At 43.8% G+C, this 12,651-nt stretch overlaps 1 protein-coding gene across 2 annotated transcripts in view; it reads right to left on the minus strand.

Moving 5' to 3' along the window:
• Positions 1–566: 566 nt before the first annotated feature.
• The window catches only part of BAK1 (BCL2 antagonist/killer 1), a 126,598-nt gene continuing 114,513 nt past the window's right edge, over positions 567–12,651 (minus strand). For both annotated transcript variants that reach the window (XM_044286309.1, XM_044286310.1), the window contains exons 5-6: positions 4,007–4,187; positions 567–1,105 (exon numbers count right to left, since the gene is read on the minus strand). In XM_044286309.1, the coding sequence (XP_044142244.1) occupies positions 995–1,105; positions 4,007–4,187 (292 nt within the window). In that variant the 3' untranslated portion in view covers positions 567–994. The remainder of the gene's footprint in view (positions 1,106–4,006; positions 4,188–12,651) is intronic.

Below are 12,651 nucleotides of genomic sequence, written 5' to 3' on the forward strand. Positions count from 1 at the left end.
TACTTCCATAGGGTTCCGTGCCTCCGTTCCACACCGCAGCTCCAGATTGCGGATCCATTCAAATGAATGGGTCCGCATCCGTGATGCGGGGAGCAGAAGGCCAGTGCTCGCATATTGCAGACCGCGGCCGTGTGCATGAGGCCTCAAACAGGATAGAATATTGTTTATGATTAGTACAATTGTCTGTGTTATGTATGTGCACCGCTTATCATATGTACAGCGCTATGGAATGAATGGCGCTTAAATAATGAATAATAATAATAATATGTGCCCCTCCCTATCCTTGTTTGCTGGGAACTTTGAAAGAACACCCTGAATACATAAATGGTGCAAAGACAGACAGACACTGGGACTATACAGAGTCTACAACTCTCTGTACTATTATTTATTACAAAAACAGAGTAACTTGATGTAGCAATTATGAAATATCTTCCCAGATCATCAGCTTGGGTAGCTCAATCGTAGTTTACTTGAACCTTCAAATATCTATATATGCACATAGGATTTGCACATCCAATAATCTTTCATAGGTATACTGGGTAGTAATAACAGAAAATAACAAAAGATTGTTAAAAGGGACATTTATTAAAACGTGAATAAATTCAAGATATCGAATAACAATTTTCCCTTTATTCCCTGAGACAGTAACATCAAAAAGTTACAAATTAGCTCTTACATGACTTTGCTTGGGAGGGAGATTTATCAAACTGGTGCAAAGTAGAACTGCCCATAGCAACCAGATTCCATCTTTCATTTTTCACAGCTTCACTGGAAAATGAAAGGTGGAATCTGATAAATCTCCCCTTGGTCTTTAAAATGAAAATTCCAAAACATATATAATCTAGTCTTTAAGAATTAACCCATAGATCATATTGGGTTAAAAAGGAACATTGTTTATTCACAAATTGGAGTCTTCATGGATGTATGAATAGACATAATTCATGACGTTCACCTGATTGATGGCCTAACATATTCCAACAAATTTGTCCAGTCCTTAGTGGTCAGATGACGATAAGCGACACATTACAAATTGCAGGATCAGAACGACACCCAAAGCCATGAGTACATATTTAATACTGTTATTAGTTAGTGTAAGGACAGCATCCTGTTTAAAATAAGATCAGAAGGTAGGAAATGATTACGTATATGACAAAGATGTATAGTAATTTGTGTGAATACAACAAATGCAAAAACCTCATTATTGTGCTAGGGTTATATATTTCCATGCATAATGTATCCTCCACCTTTCTTTAAGAGCACGTATTTTCAAATACTATATTAGTGCATAAACAGTTAAAGGGGTTGTCCGGGTTAAGAGCTGAACCCGCACATACCTCCATTTTACACCCAGCAGCCTCCCTAAATTGAGCATCGGAGCTATCCTTTGCCCTGTGCTAATTCACGCAGGGCAAAGGCATTTTTTGGAGATCCGGTGACGTACAGGGGCTCTCCGTGGGGCTACCAGGAAGCCCGGTGACGTCACCGTCACTGATGGGTGGGATTTAGCGCTAAAGCCCGCCCATCAGAGCCAATGACGTCACCGAACACACTGCCGGGCGTAAGTTTCCGCCCGGCAGTGTGTTATGATTAACAAAAGAGCCCTTGCCCTGCCCGATTTAGCACAGGGCAAGGAAGTGCATTGGAGCATGAGATGCTCCGATGCTAGCCTCAGTGGGGCTGCCTGGGTGAAAATAAGGGTATGTCCGGGTTCAGCTCTGAACCCGGACAATCCCTTTAATAGAAAGATGCTTTTAGCAGTGGGCCACTACATTGAAACTTGCAGAAGTCTATGAACTACCTAATTTAGGTGGTCTGAATTTATATTTTGATAGCAGAAATATCTGAAACACATCTGCCACATGGGAACATGCCCTCAATCCTTCTGGCTTCAATGCAACTTGTTAACCCACAAGGAGATCTGCCAACTATGATTTTTAAAAGTACTTCAAATAAATGTGTATTTTAAAGGAACATTAAACACAGGAAAAGCAACAAAAAAAGAAAATATTTCATACATGCCTATACTTCTAACAATCTTATGACTGGCTGTAAGACAACTGTCTGAGGCCTCGTTCACATTTCTGTTTTTCACTGATGTGTGCTGTCTGCATTTTCTGCGGACAGCACACGTACCCATTGATTTAAATGTTCACATTTCAGTAATTTTTTATTGACCGTGGTTCAGTAAAAAAAAATCACAAGGACATGCACTACTTTGATCCGTGATGTGGACCAAGCATGGCCATTGAAATCTATGGGTCTGTGAAAATCACTGACACACATCCGTGTTGTGTCCGTGTTGCGTCCATTTTTCACTGAAGACATATTGGAGATTCTTTGGAAATTAATTTTCAGCTGAGGAACGTCAGTGAATTATGGATGACACATGGATGGTAAAAACGGACACAAGGACCAACCACGTATCCTTCACGGACAGCTTCACGAATTAAACACGTACACTTTTTTTCACGGATTTGACACTGACAAGGAAATGTGAAAGATGCCTAAAGAAGCCTCACCCACTGCCCTGTCTGCAGCAGGACAAAAATATTGTTCAGTCCCACCCTCATTGCCAAGCTCTGTCCCTTAGCAGACCACCAGCCAAAAATGAAACAGGTTAGGAGATTAAGGGTACTTTCATACTTGCAGCAGGACGGATCCGACAGGCTGTTCAACCTGTCGGATCAGTCCTTCCGCTATTTCGCTGTGCCGCCTCTCCGTCCCCATTGACTATAATGGGCACGGGGGCGTCCGGCGCAGTACTGCAGTGCACGGTGAAAGGCCGCCGGACTAAAAGTCCTGCATGTCCGACTTTTTAGTCCGGCGGACTCTGACCGGGAACTGCCGTACTGCGCCGGAGCACCGCCCCGTCCCCATTATAGTCAATGGGGACGGAGCGGCGGTACGGCGAAATAGCGGAAGGACGGATTGACAGGGTGAACAGCCTGTCTGATCTGTCCTGCCGAAAGTGTGAAAGTACCTTAACTCTTAGGTTTTCTGAACAAGTTCTACAAGACTCAGTATCATGCAGAAAATGTTGCAGACTGATGAACAGTAACGGTATATTTCTTGTTTACTTCATTTACGTCTAGGTTTAGTATTGCTTTAACAGAATTCATTCTAGAAAATATCTATATTCAACTACTTTTCATTTTCAAACAATTATTAAAAAAATTTGATTCCTTTTCATTTCTTCTCCATTCTGCCATTTCCCTTCCCTATATTTCCTTATGCTTTGTAATTTTCTTTAGGAATGCTGTCTGCAAATAATGGAATTAAAATATAAGAATGGAATGGAATTAAAATATAAGTATGACCAAAGTTTATAAAAATCCATTGAGAGCTTAAAGAGAATATGTCACCAATTTTATGCTGCTAGATTCTAACAGCCCCAGTGCATGCCAATGAGTCCTGATATTCATGAGCTTCGGGCTTTCACTGCCCCTCCTACATCTGACAGTTTTTCCAACTGAATAAGCATCAGGAGAAAGTTAGGAGCTCATGAATTTTCAGGACTCATCGGCATGTGCTGGAGCTGTTCAATACAAGATTTTAGCAAAATAGCTGGGTCAATTAAAGTTACCCAAGATTTTGTTAACCACTCTTTTGACCACCCATAGACAATAAACATCCAGGCGGGTGAGCGGAGGGTCCGCTGTCAGTAACAACAAAGCACCCCATAGACAATGCAGGGACCATTCCTCTATGTCCCAGCCTTCTAAATCACTGTGTATTCAGCAAAGGAAGCAATGTGCTGCTTCCTGTCCCGACCCTGGAGTTCACTTGGGAAGTGCAGGAGCTGTCGGTTCTCCTTGAGACCACGATCAGCCCTGCAGTGAGCCTGGTGAGGCTCTACAGCATAGTATAGTGCTGTACAGCCTCTCTGGGGAGTGTGTTCCACCTGTAACTGGGGCTGCTACGTTGTTGGACAAATACAGTAGCTTGTGTATTTTTGATTTTTATATATCCCATGTTCACTGAAATCTTCAAATTTGTGTTCACTTACCCAACCACCTTGTCTGGCTATCCAACGTGCAATGCTACTTTCCACCAGATATCTAGCAACACACCGAGCAATTTTCTTTAAAAATCCATGCTGTCCTTTTTTCCAAATGTAGACAGCCATCCGATACCCAAAACCAAGCAGGGTTAAAATACGTCCCCAGTTCACCTCTGTTTCAAAAACACTGTAAAATAGGTTTGTAATAATCAAATTAGTTTATGGGTTCTGTGATGGAAAATCATGTAATTTAGAAAATACAGTAGCAAAAAGGGATACTTGAAGCAAGAGGGAAATATTGTGGGGACAGAACAAAAAACATTAAATTCATACATAAATACCTTAGTTAAGTAAATGTCATTTCAGGTGAATTTTCAAAATACTTTGTCATGCGTACATGAGGATCAAATTACATCTGACCATTATATGACTTGTATCTTGCATTTATCACCAGTTTTCCCTTCTGCAAGATCTATTTCTGATTGTCCATTTCACTGAACAAAGCTCCAAAGTGGGCAGAGACTAACTACTGTAACACCCCAGGGTGGTGTTGCCACTTCTGCACCTTGCTATTGTCTTTATTGGTCTAACCTCGTGTCACCTATATATTCCAGGTCCTCCACACTGTGCATTTCTAATCTGTTTGCAACTGTTATGTTCATGTAATATGCCTGGTTCACCAGCAGGTGGCAGCAAATATGGCAGAGCTATCTTAGATAGAATTGAACTTTTCCTACTTCCTGCAGTAGGGTGGGGACCAGTTAGAGTCAGTTTAGGTCTTCCCTAGACAGGGGAAGGGTGCAGGAGCACATCTCTGCTGAACGTACCCATGTCAGCCAGAGCACCCAAAGCTCTGCTGGCCATGGAGGCCAAAGCCTAAAGCCTCAGAAGCCAGGAGGAAAGTTCCCTGGCATAAACTAGAGTCAGACTACAGAGAAGAAGTGCAGCATACAGAAGAAGCTGAGTTATACAGCCAGCAACAAAGACATAGCAGAGTTGAGTTTGCCTGCCAGTTTAATGGTAAAGCTTTCTGGAACCAAGACAAAGCCTGAAACTGTTTGGAGAAATGTTTATTCAAGTAAAGCTGCCATTGAACTTTATTACAAGGTTTGGACTCAAGTTATTTCTTCCCCTATGTATTGCTTCAGAGCCAAAGCCTGGAGTCCAGCCGTATCCAGGTAGGAGCACCGTGGCACACATGAAGAGAAATTCTAGGCCGCACTATACCACTCTGTATTCCTACACCTGGGAAGCAACATAGATATTGCACTACTATAGATCCTGCTCCTTTATATCTATCCCTCACATGCAAGAAGCAGCATCATTCAGAGCATTATACAGCAGCACTGATCAGTGTAGCTCAAAATCCAGCACTGGCTTGAGATGGAAAATGTGTGTGAAACCAGCAACAGCTTCTCTGAGAGTATCTGTACCTCCATCTGTGTCAACTAGTTTCCTTCTCCTTCCTTCTAAACGGTACTTGGAAAGACTTTATGAGCTCCTGAGAAGGGGAACAGACTCCCCGAAATGTCTCTAGACCGCTGAAAACACTCAGTCCTCTACCACAACCCTATATATACACACAATTATATATCAATTGCTGACAAAGCGTTTATGGTGATACTTTGAACAATGGTAGGACTACAAAAGCCAGCAATTTATTTGAGACTTGCAAGGAGGAATCCACAGGAGTGGTACCGATGCTGTATACACGCTGAAAAGATATCAAAACACAGCATTCAACTCAACAAAAGAAAAGTGATACATTAAGCAACAAGAGTGCAGTTTGCGTGCTGAGAAAACATCCAGACACTGCGGATAGCATGCAACCCACCAGAAGCTCCAGCTAGTATGCAGTATGGCAGAGCTCTGCTCACAAATATGCCAGACGCTGCTTATGAAACTAAATCCATCAGAAGCTCTGGCTTGTACTGTATATGGTACGGCAGAGCCTAGGTCATAAGTACAACGGTGTAACTACAGGGTGGCTCAGAAAAAAGTAGCCTGCCTCCAACGATAGTGTGGCAAGATACACAAGCTAGTGGATTGTTTTTTTTATTACCCACAAGTCACAAAAGATGCTGAAAGTGGTTCCTGTTCAAATCTATGCATCTTTGGGGACGTTGGATTATGTTGGCTGATACTGCTTGCAGCTCGCAGTGAGTACAGTAATAACATTGCACCCTGCGGGCGCTATAGCTAGGTGTCGAGGCACTCTAGTGCTGGCGCGTTACAAGATGTTTCAACACTGTTGACTTACTCTCAGACTATGCCATATTAAGCAAAAAAATTATTCACGGATCAAAAGAGTACCCATATTTAAGATTATGTGATGGGGTCTACATCTTGCCTGAGATGTTATTAACAGCATTTAGATATAAAGCATAAAGAAAATTGCTTTATGGCAGATACATGGGCCATAGGGACAATTGTCTGGAGCGGACCTCATTGATTTCTATGTGATGCTCTGTGACCTGTGCAGAAGTCATTGCACAAGGAAAGAATAGATGAGCTCTGACAAAATGTTCAATAAAAACACTTATGCTTTCACCCAGCACGCTTAAATCATATGAATGCAAGAAAATAGTCCTGCGGGCTGCCCGATGTGCACAGCATCATTGTAATCTATGATGCTGTGTACTCCCGTGCACACGATCAATGCTGTTCCGCAACATATAGCCAGCTCATGGACCGTATGTCTCAGAGGGCATAAGGTCCAGTGACGGATCCAGAGCCTGGTCTTGGGAGGGTACTTCCAGATTATTTTCTGTCCGCCACCACAAAACAATGGTGCTTATAGAACAGACTACACAGTGTAGAGGTATACTGTATACTGTGTGGCACAGTGTATGCTACATGTGTATAACAAACATATTTCACATGAAAACTTACAATTACTTGGCTTGGCCCTTGGGGATCTTGGACACCACTTCAACACTTTGGCTGGGGGACTCGGTTGAGCTGATGTTGTGTTTTATCTTAATGATAAAGATTTCATAATAAGGATTTGGAGAAGGGGCAGAAGGATAGCAGAGCAGGGAGAGGCTGGTGTTGCTACTAGGGGCCTCATACAATGGGGAGTACTAAAACCCACCATAATGCCCCCCCCCCCCCCCCCCAGTAGAAATAATTCTCCTTATAATGTGACTAAAAATACCAGCTTGTAATGCCCCCAGTTGAGCTAATGTCCCCATAGTGCCCCCATAATGTGCCAGTATAAAATACCCCTATATAGTGCCCCCGGTAAATGCCCCCATAGTGCTCCTCTCCCCCTTCCTCCTAGTGCCCCCCATGATGTACCAGTATAAAATGCCCCATATATAGTGACCCAGTAGATGCCCTCAGTGTCCCCCATAATTTGCAAGTATAAAATACTGCTTCTTAGTGCCCCCCGTAGATGACCCCATAGTACTCCTCTCCCCCTTCCCCATAGTACCCACTATAATGTATCCCAGTATAAAATGTTACTGTACAGAGCCCCCCCATATAAAATACCCCTTTGTGGCCTCAGTAGATGCCCCTATAGTGCCCACCAATAATGTGCCAGTAATAAGTGCCCCCAGAGATGCCCACCAATAATGTGCCCCCATAGATGCCCCCCAATCATGTGCCAGTAAGATGTGCCCCCATAGATGGCCCCCAAACATGTGCCAGTAACAAGAGCCCCCCCAATCATGTGCCAATAACAAGACACCCCCAATCATGTGCCAGTAACAAGAGCACCCCCATCATGTGCCAGTAATAACAGCCCCCGTCATGTGCCATTAACAAGAGCACCCCCCATCATGTGCCAGTAACAAAGAGCCCCCCATCATGTGCCAGTAACAAGAACCCCCTCAATCATGTGCCAGTAAAAGTATTGTACATATAAAAAAACAACTCTTATACTTACCTCCATGTCAGCGATGCGATGCAGGCCTCTTCCGGCCTGTGTCCCGCGCTGTATGGCTCAGGCGGTGCAATGATGTCCCGCCGCAGCACACCCATCTGTATCGCTGTCCTGAGGAAGCGCTCATCTCCCTATGCCCTGCCACCGCCACCCCCCACTTTTCACCAGGGCTGCACCACCAGCTGGGGAAGGGGAGCAATTGCCCCTCCCCCCCTGGATCCGCCAGTGATACGGTCGTGTGCAAGAGGCCTTAAGGAGAATAATATTGACTAATAATCAGTTGATATTTCTCATAAGTATCCATATATTTTCTCTACATGAAACTAGCCCATAAAAACGACTGTAAAAAATTGTGTTCCCAATAATTTTGTTAAAAATTGGTGCACCAATATATTATCTGAAACAAAGAATCATAATTCTGGTAAAGTTTCACTGCCAATTGCAATGTCCAGGACTATTTTATCTCTGCATCTAGTATCTACAAGGGATACCACAAGCCATTTATTTTATTTGACATTTTTTATATGGTTTTCTATATATACATTTTATATGTTTTAGTATGTATTGTTTCTAAACCATAATAATTCATTATTGCAATATTGTTTTATCTACTACTATTAATTACTGAAGCGCGTGCCTAGAGGGGTAGACTATTTTTTTTATATAATTGTCCCTGTCTCTATTGGGCACATTGAGCAAATTCAGCTCACTCGGCAATGAAGACTGTCCAGAGCTGTTAGAAGGGTGATCCCCTATTTATAATTAAAAATAGAGATGAGCGAATCGAAGCTGACGAAGTGGAATTCGATCCGAATTTCCTTGCGCTTCGTGGTGACGAATGGCTGCTGCACGTGTGAGGACATGGAGAAAGGAAATATGGGAAGGCGGGATCACCCAGACTGACATGCATGATGCAGCCAATCAGCAGCCAGCCATCCAGCCCAGTAACTACAGCGGCCATCTTAGATTGAGACATTTTCCAGTGTTCTGACTGCAGGGACAGAAGTGAGAAGGCGCTAAGGAATAGGAAAAACCTCATTGTGAAAAAAAAAAAAAAAAAAAAAAAAAAAGATTTATAAGTGCAGGGAAAGGAAAGAGAGGAATCATTTCACAGCATCTTAGTGCAGGGAGAGACATCAGAAGGCACTAGGGACACTGCTAGAAAACCAATTTACAAGTGTAGGGCAAGATTATTTGGGGATCCAAATAGCCATTACACAGCTCTGTCATTCCAGTAATTTGTTCTTATTGTGGTGTAAGTGCTATGTTGAATAGCCTTTAGTGGCCCATTTTAGTACAGAAAGAAAAATATATACGCACTTCACTGTTGCAGTTATTTGTGGCGAAAGCATTTTTATTGCCCTATTTCAGTACAGAAAGAAAAATATATTCTCAGTTCATTTCTGCGGTTATAGTAGAGTAGAGTTAACACACATGCTTTCTGAGACTTGTTATCTAAACTAAATGCGTTAAACAAACACCTTCAATTGCTTTTCAATGGCTTTTGTTTCAAGATAATGACTTAAGAAATTTGAGTTAAGAGTTTGTGTGTTAACCCTGCTACATCTGTATGTGTTGAAAGTGTTTAGTCGCCTATTTCAGTACAGAAAGATAAATATATATGCACTTCACTGTTGCAGCTATTTGTGGTCAAAGTGTTTAGTGGTCTGTTTCAGTACAAAAAGAAAAAAATATATTCTTAGTTCACTTTTGCAGTTATATGTGTTGAAAGCTTTTAGTGGCCTATTTCAGTACAAATAGAAAAATATATTCTCAGTTTACTTAGGCGGCTATATGTGTTGAAAGCATGGCTGGGAGTCAGCAGGGTGACAGCAATGGGAGGTCAGGAGCCAAACGTGCCTGGGGTAGACCACCTGCTTTGCAGCAGCCTACCTGCCCGGGAAGTAGTGGTGCAGGGGTTCACAGAAGCAGCGGGGGTAGCGGTCAGTCAGTCAATGCGGACTGTTGGTAAAAAAAAATTACCTACTTGGCGGTGTGGCAGTTTTTTGTTAAACCAACAGAGGAGGTTAACATGGCCATATGTAGAATATGTGGGCAGAAGGTAAAGTGTGGCCAGGGTGCCAATGTTGGCACCACAGCCCTGCATCAACATATGCAGCGTCACCATATCTGGTATCCTGATGCTGCTGCTGCTACTGCCATCTCCACACTATGTCACCTTGCCACTCTGTAGTATCCTGATGATGCTGCTACTGCCATCACCACACTGTCACCTTGCCACTCTGTGGTATCTGCCGCCACCTCCAGACTCTGTCATTGTGCCAATCGGTGGCCTCCTCATACTACTGCCAACTCCAGACTTGGTCATTGTGCCAATCAGTGGCCTCCTTCTGATGCTGCTGCCACCTCCACACTCTGTCATTGGGCCACTCTGTGGTCTCCTCATGCTGCTGCCAACTCCAGACTTGGCCATTGTACCACTTGGTGGTCTCCTCATACTGCTGCCAACTCCAGACTCTCCACACTTTGTCTTCATGCCACTCTGTGGCCTCCTCATCCTGCTGCCACCTCCACAATCTTTAGTCATCGTGCCACTCTGTGGCCTTTTCATGCTTCTGCCACCTCAACAATCTCGTGTCGTCATGCTACTCTGTGGCCTCCTCATGCTGCTGCCACCTCCACAATCTTTCATCGCCGTGCCACTCTGTGGCTTCCTGATGCTGCCGCCACCTCCAGACTCTGTCATTGGTCCACTCTATGGTCTCCTCATGCTGCTTCCACCTCACCACTATGTCATAGGTCCACTCTGTGGACTTCTCATGCTGTTCCCACCTTCCCCACTTCATAACTGGGCCACTATTTTGCCTTTCAGCCTGGCTGACATCATTTATTTGACCTTTCTTCTGATCTGTCAGAAGGAAGGGAAAATGAGACACACAACAGATCCTGTCCGTGTAGCAGCTGTAAGGCCTGTATGGTCCCATCAGAATTGGCTTATGATATGGTAGCCAAAAGCATGAGTACAAAAAACAGAAGACATGCAAATATTCCATTTACGTGTCATCTCTGTTTTAGAACCACTCCTGTTTTGTTGGGGCATTAGCAATACTGATGGATTATTGAGCAAATGCTGACCAAGTGAAGGCGTATGCTCTACAGACAGAATCCGTTTCTTGTGGGTTATTGTTCTGACGGATCAGATGAAGGGAAAATTAATCAGCGACGTCAACACTAGTGATGGACAAACATCGGCCGGAACAGTTTGCGAACGTGCGTTCGCGATCAAATATTCACGAACCGCGCATTTGTGGCGGGCCCCATTGACTTTAATTGCAGGCGAACCTGAAAAACCTTCAGGTCATATTTGAAGCCAGCAAATACTTACTAGAAGTGCACAAATAGTCCCACAACATGGACAGTGACATACCAGTGGGGGATCATTGGCCAAAATTCCCACAAAAAATATGCATTTTAATCAGGGTCTTAAAGGGAAACTCTCAAAAATGTGCCCTGCTGGAGCCTACAAGAATTTTATTTTAGGCCACGGGAGTTCAGTCCCCATAAAATAGGCATTCACCTGACAGAAAAGGCCTTTTATGTCACTGTATATACATAAGACAAGGACCATTCTTTGTTCTGGGTTGTGGTGGATATGTGTGGGCTGGCATGAGGAAATTCAATTACTTGTGGTCGCCACAGGTGTGGAATTCCTCAAAGATCCATGCCCCATTCATTTTTAGAAATAAGAGAGGTAGTCCACACGGTCGTGAGCTAGGCAAATGGGCTTATCAGTCAAGATCCCCCCTGCTGCACTGAACGTCCTTTCGGACAGGACACTCGAGGGGCAAGCCAAGAGTTCCATGGCAAATTGTGCCAACTCTAGCCACAGGTCAAGCCTGCACACCCAGTCGTCCAGGGGTTCCTCGCTTCTCAGAGCATCCACATCAGCCGTTAACCCAATGTAGTCGGACACCTGTTGGTCTAGGCGTTCCCTGAGGCTGGATCCGGAGGTCGGCTGTCGATGGGTTGGCTGCAAGAATGAGCTCATATTCAAAGTGACCAACACATCTTCAAACCGCCCTCTTCTTGCATGCAGGGGTGTAATATACCTATAATATACTTTCCATATAGTGCATTTGTATTGTGCAGCAGTTGTGTGCTGTTCTGCTGAGATACCACAGCTATAAAGAGGGACAAATGCTATTAGAACAAATAATTTAAATTGTTGTGACATACCAGTTGCCTCCCCCAAAAAATGATTGAGGCAGGGGTGTGATATACCTATAATATACTTTCCACATAGAGCATTTGTATTGTGGAGCAGTTGTGTGCGGTTCTGCTGAGATACCCCAGCTATACAGAGGGAAAAACGCTATTGGAACAAAATTTCAACTGGTGTGTAGTGTTGGAGCGAGCATGCTCAGCCGAATACCTGTTTGGCTCGAGCATCGTTAAGCTTGGCACATGGCGGTACTCCTCCGAGTACCGCATGTGCACGAGGGCCATGCTCGAGTCTCCTCCCCGCATGTTTTGCGGCTGCTAAGCAGCCAATAAACAAGCAGGTAAGTACTGCCATCACTGTAATGCCAGTAATGAAATTACAGTGAATGGCTGGCCAGAAAGCATCATCGGGTGCTATATAGCACCCGATGATATGGGAAGCTGAGCATAGGAAGGGACAGACAGTGTAGAGAGTTTGTGATTGCAATTTATTCAATCTTAAAACTTTTAAGGACCATTGTGTGTGGTGGCAGCAAATTAAGCTTGCAAAATACAGGGAGTGCAGAATTATTAGGCAAAT

This window comes from Bufo gargarizans, chromosome 3 (assembly GCF_014858855.1).
Source record: "Bufo gargarizans isolate SCDJY-AF-19 chromosome 3, ASM1485885v1, whole genome shotgun sequence".
NCBI classification, from domain to species: domain Eukaryota; kingdom Metazoa; phylum Chordata; class Amphibia; order Anura; family Bufonidae; genus Bufo; species Bufo gargarizans.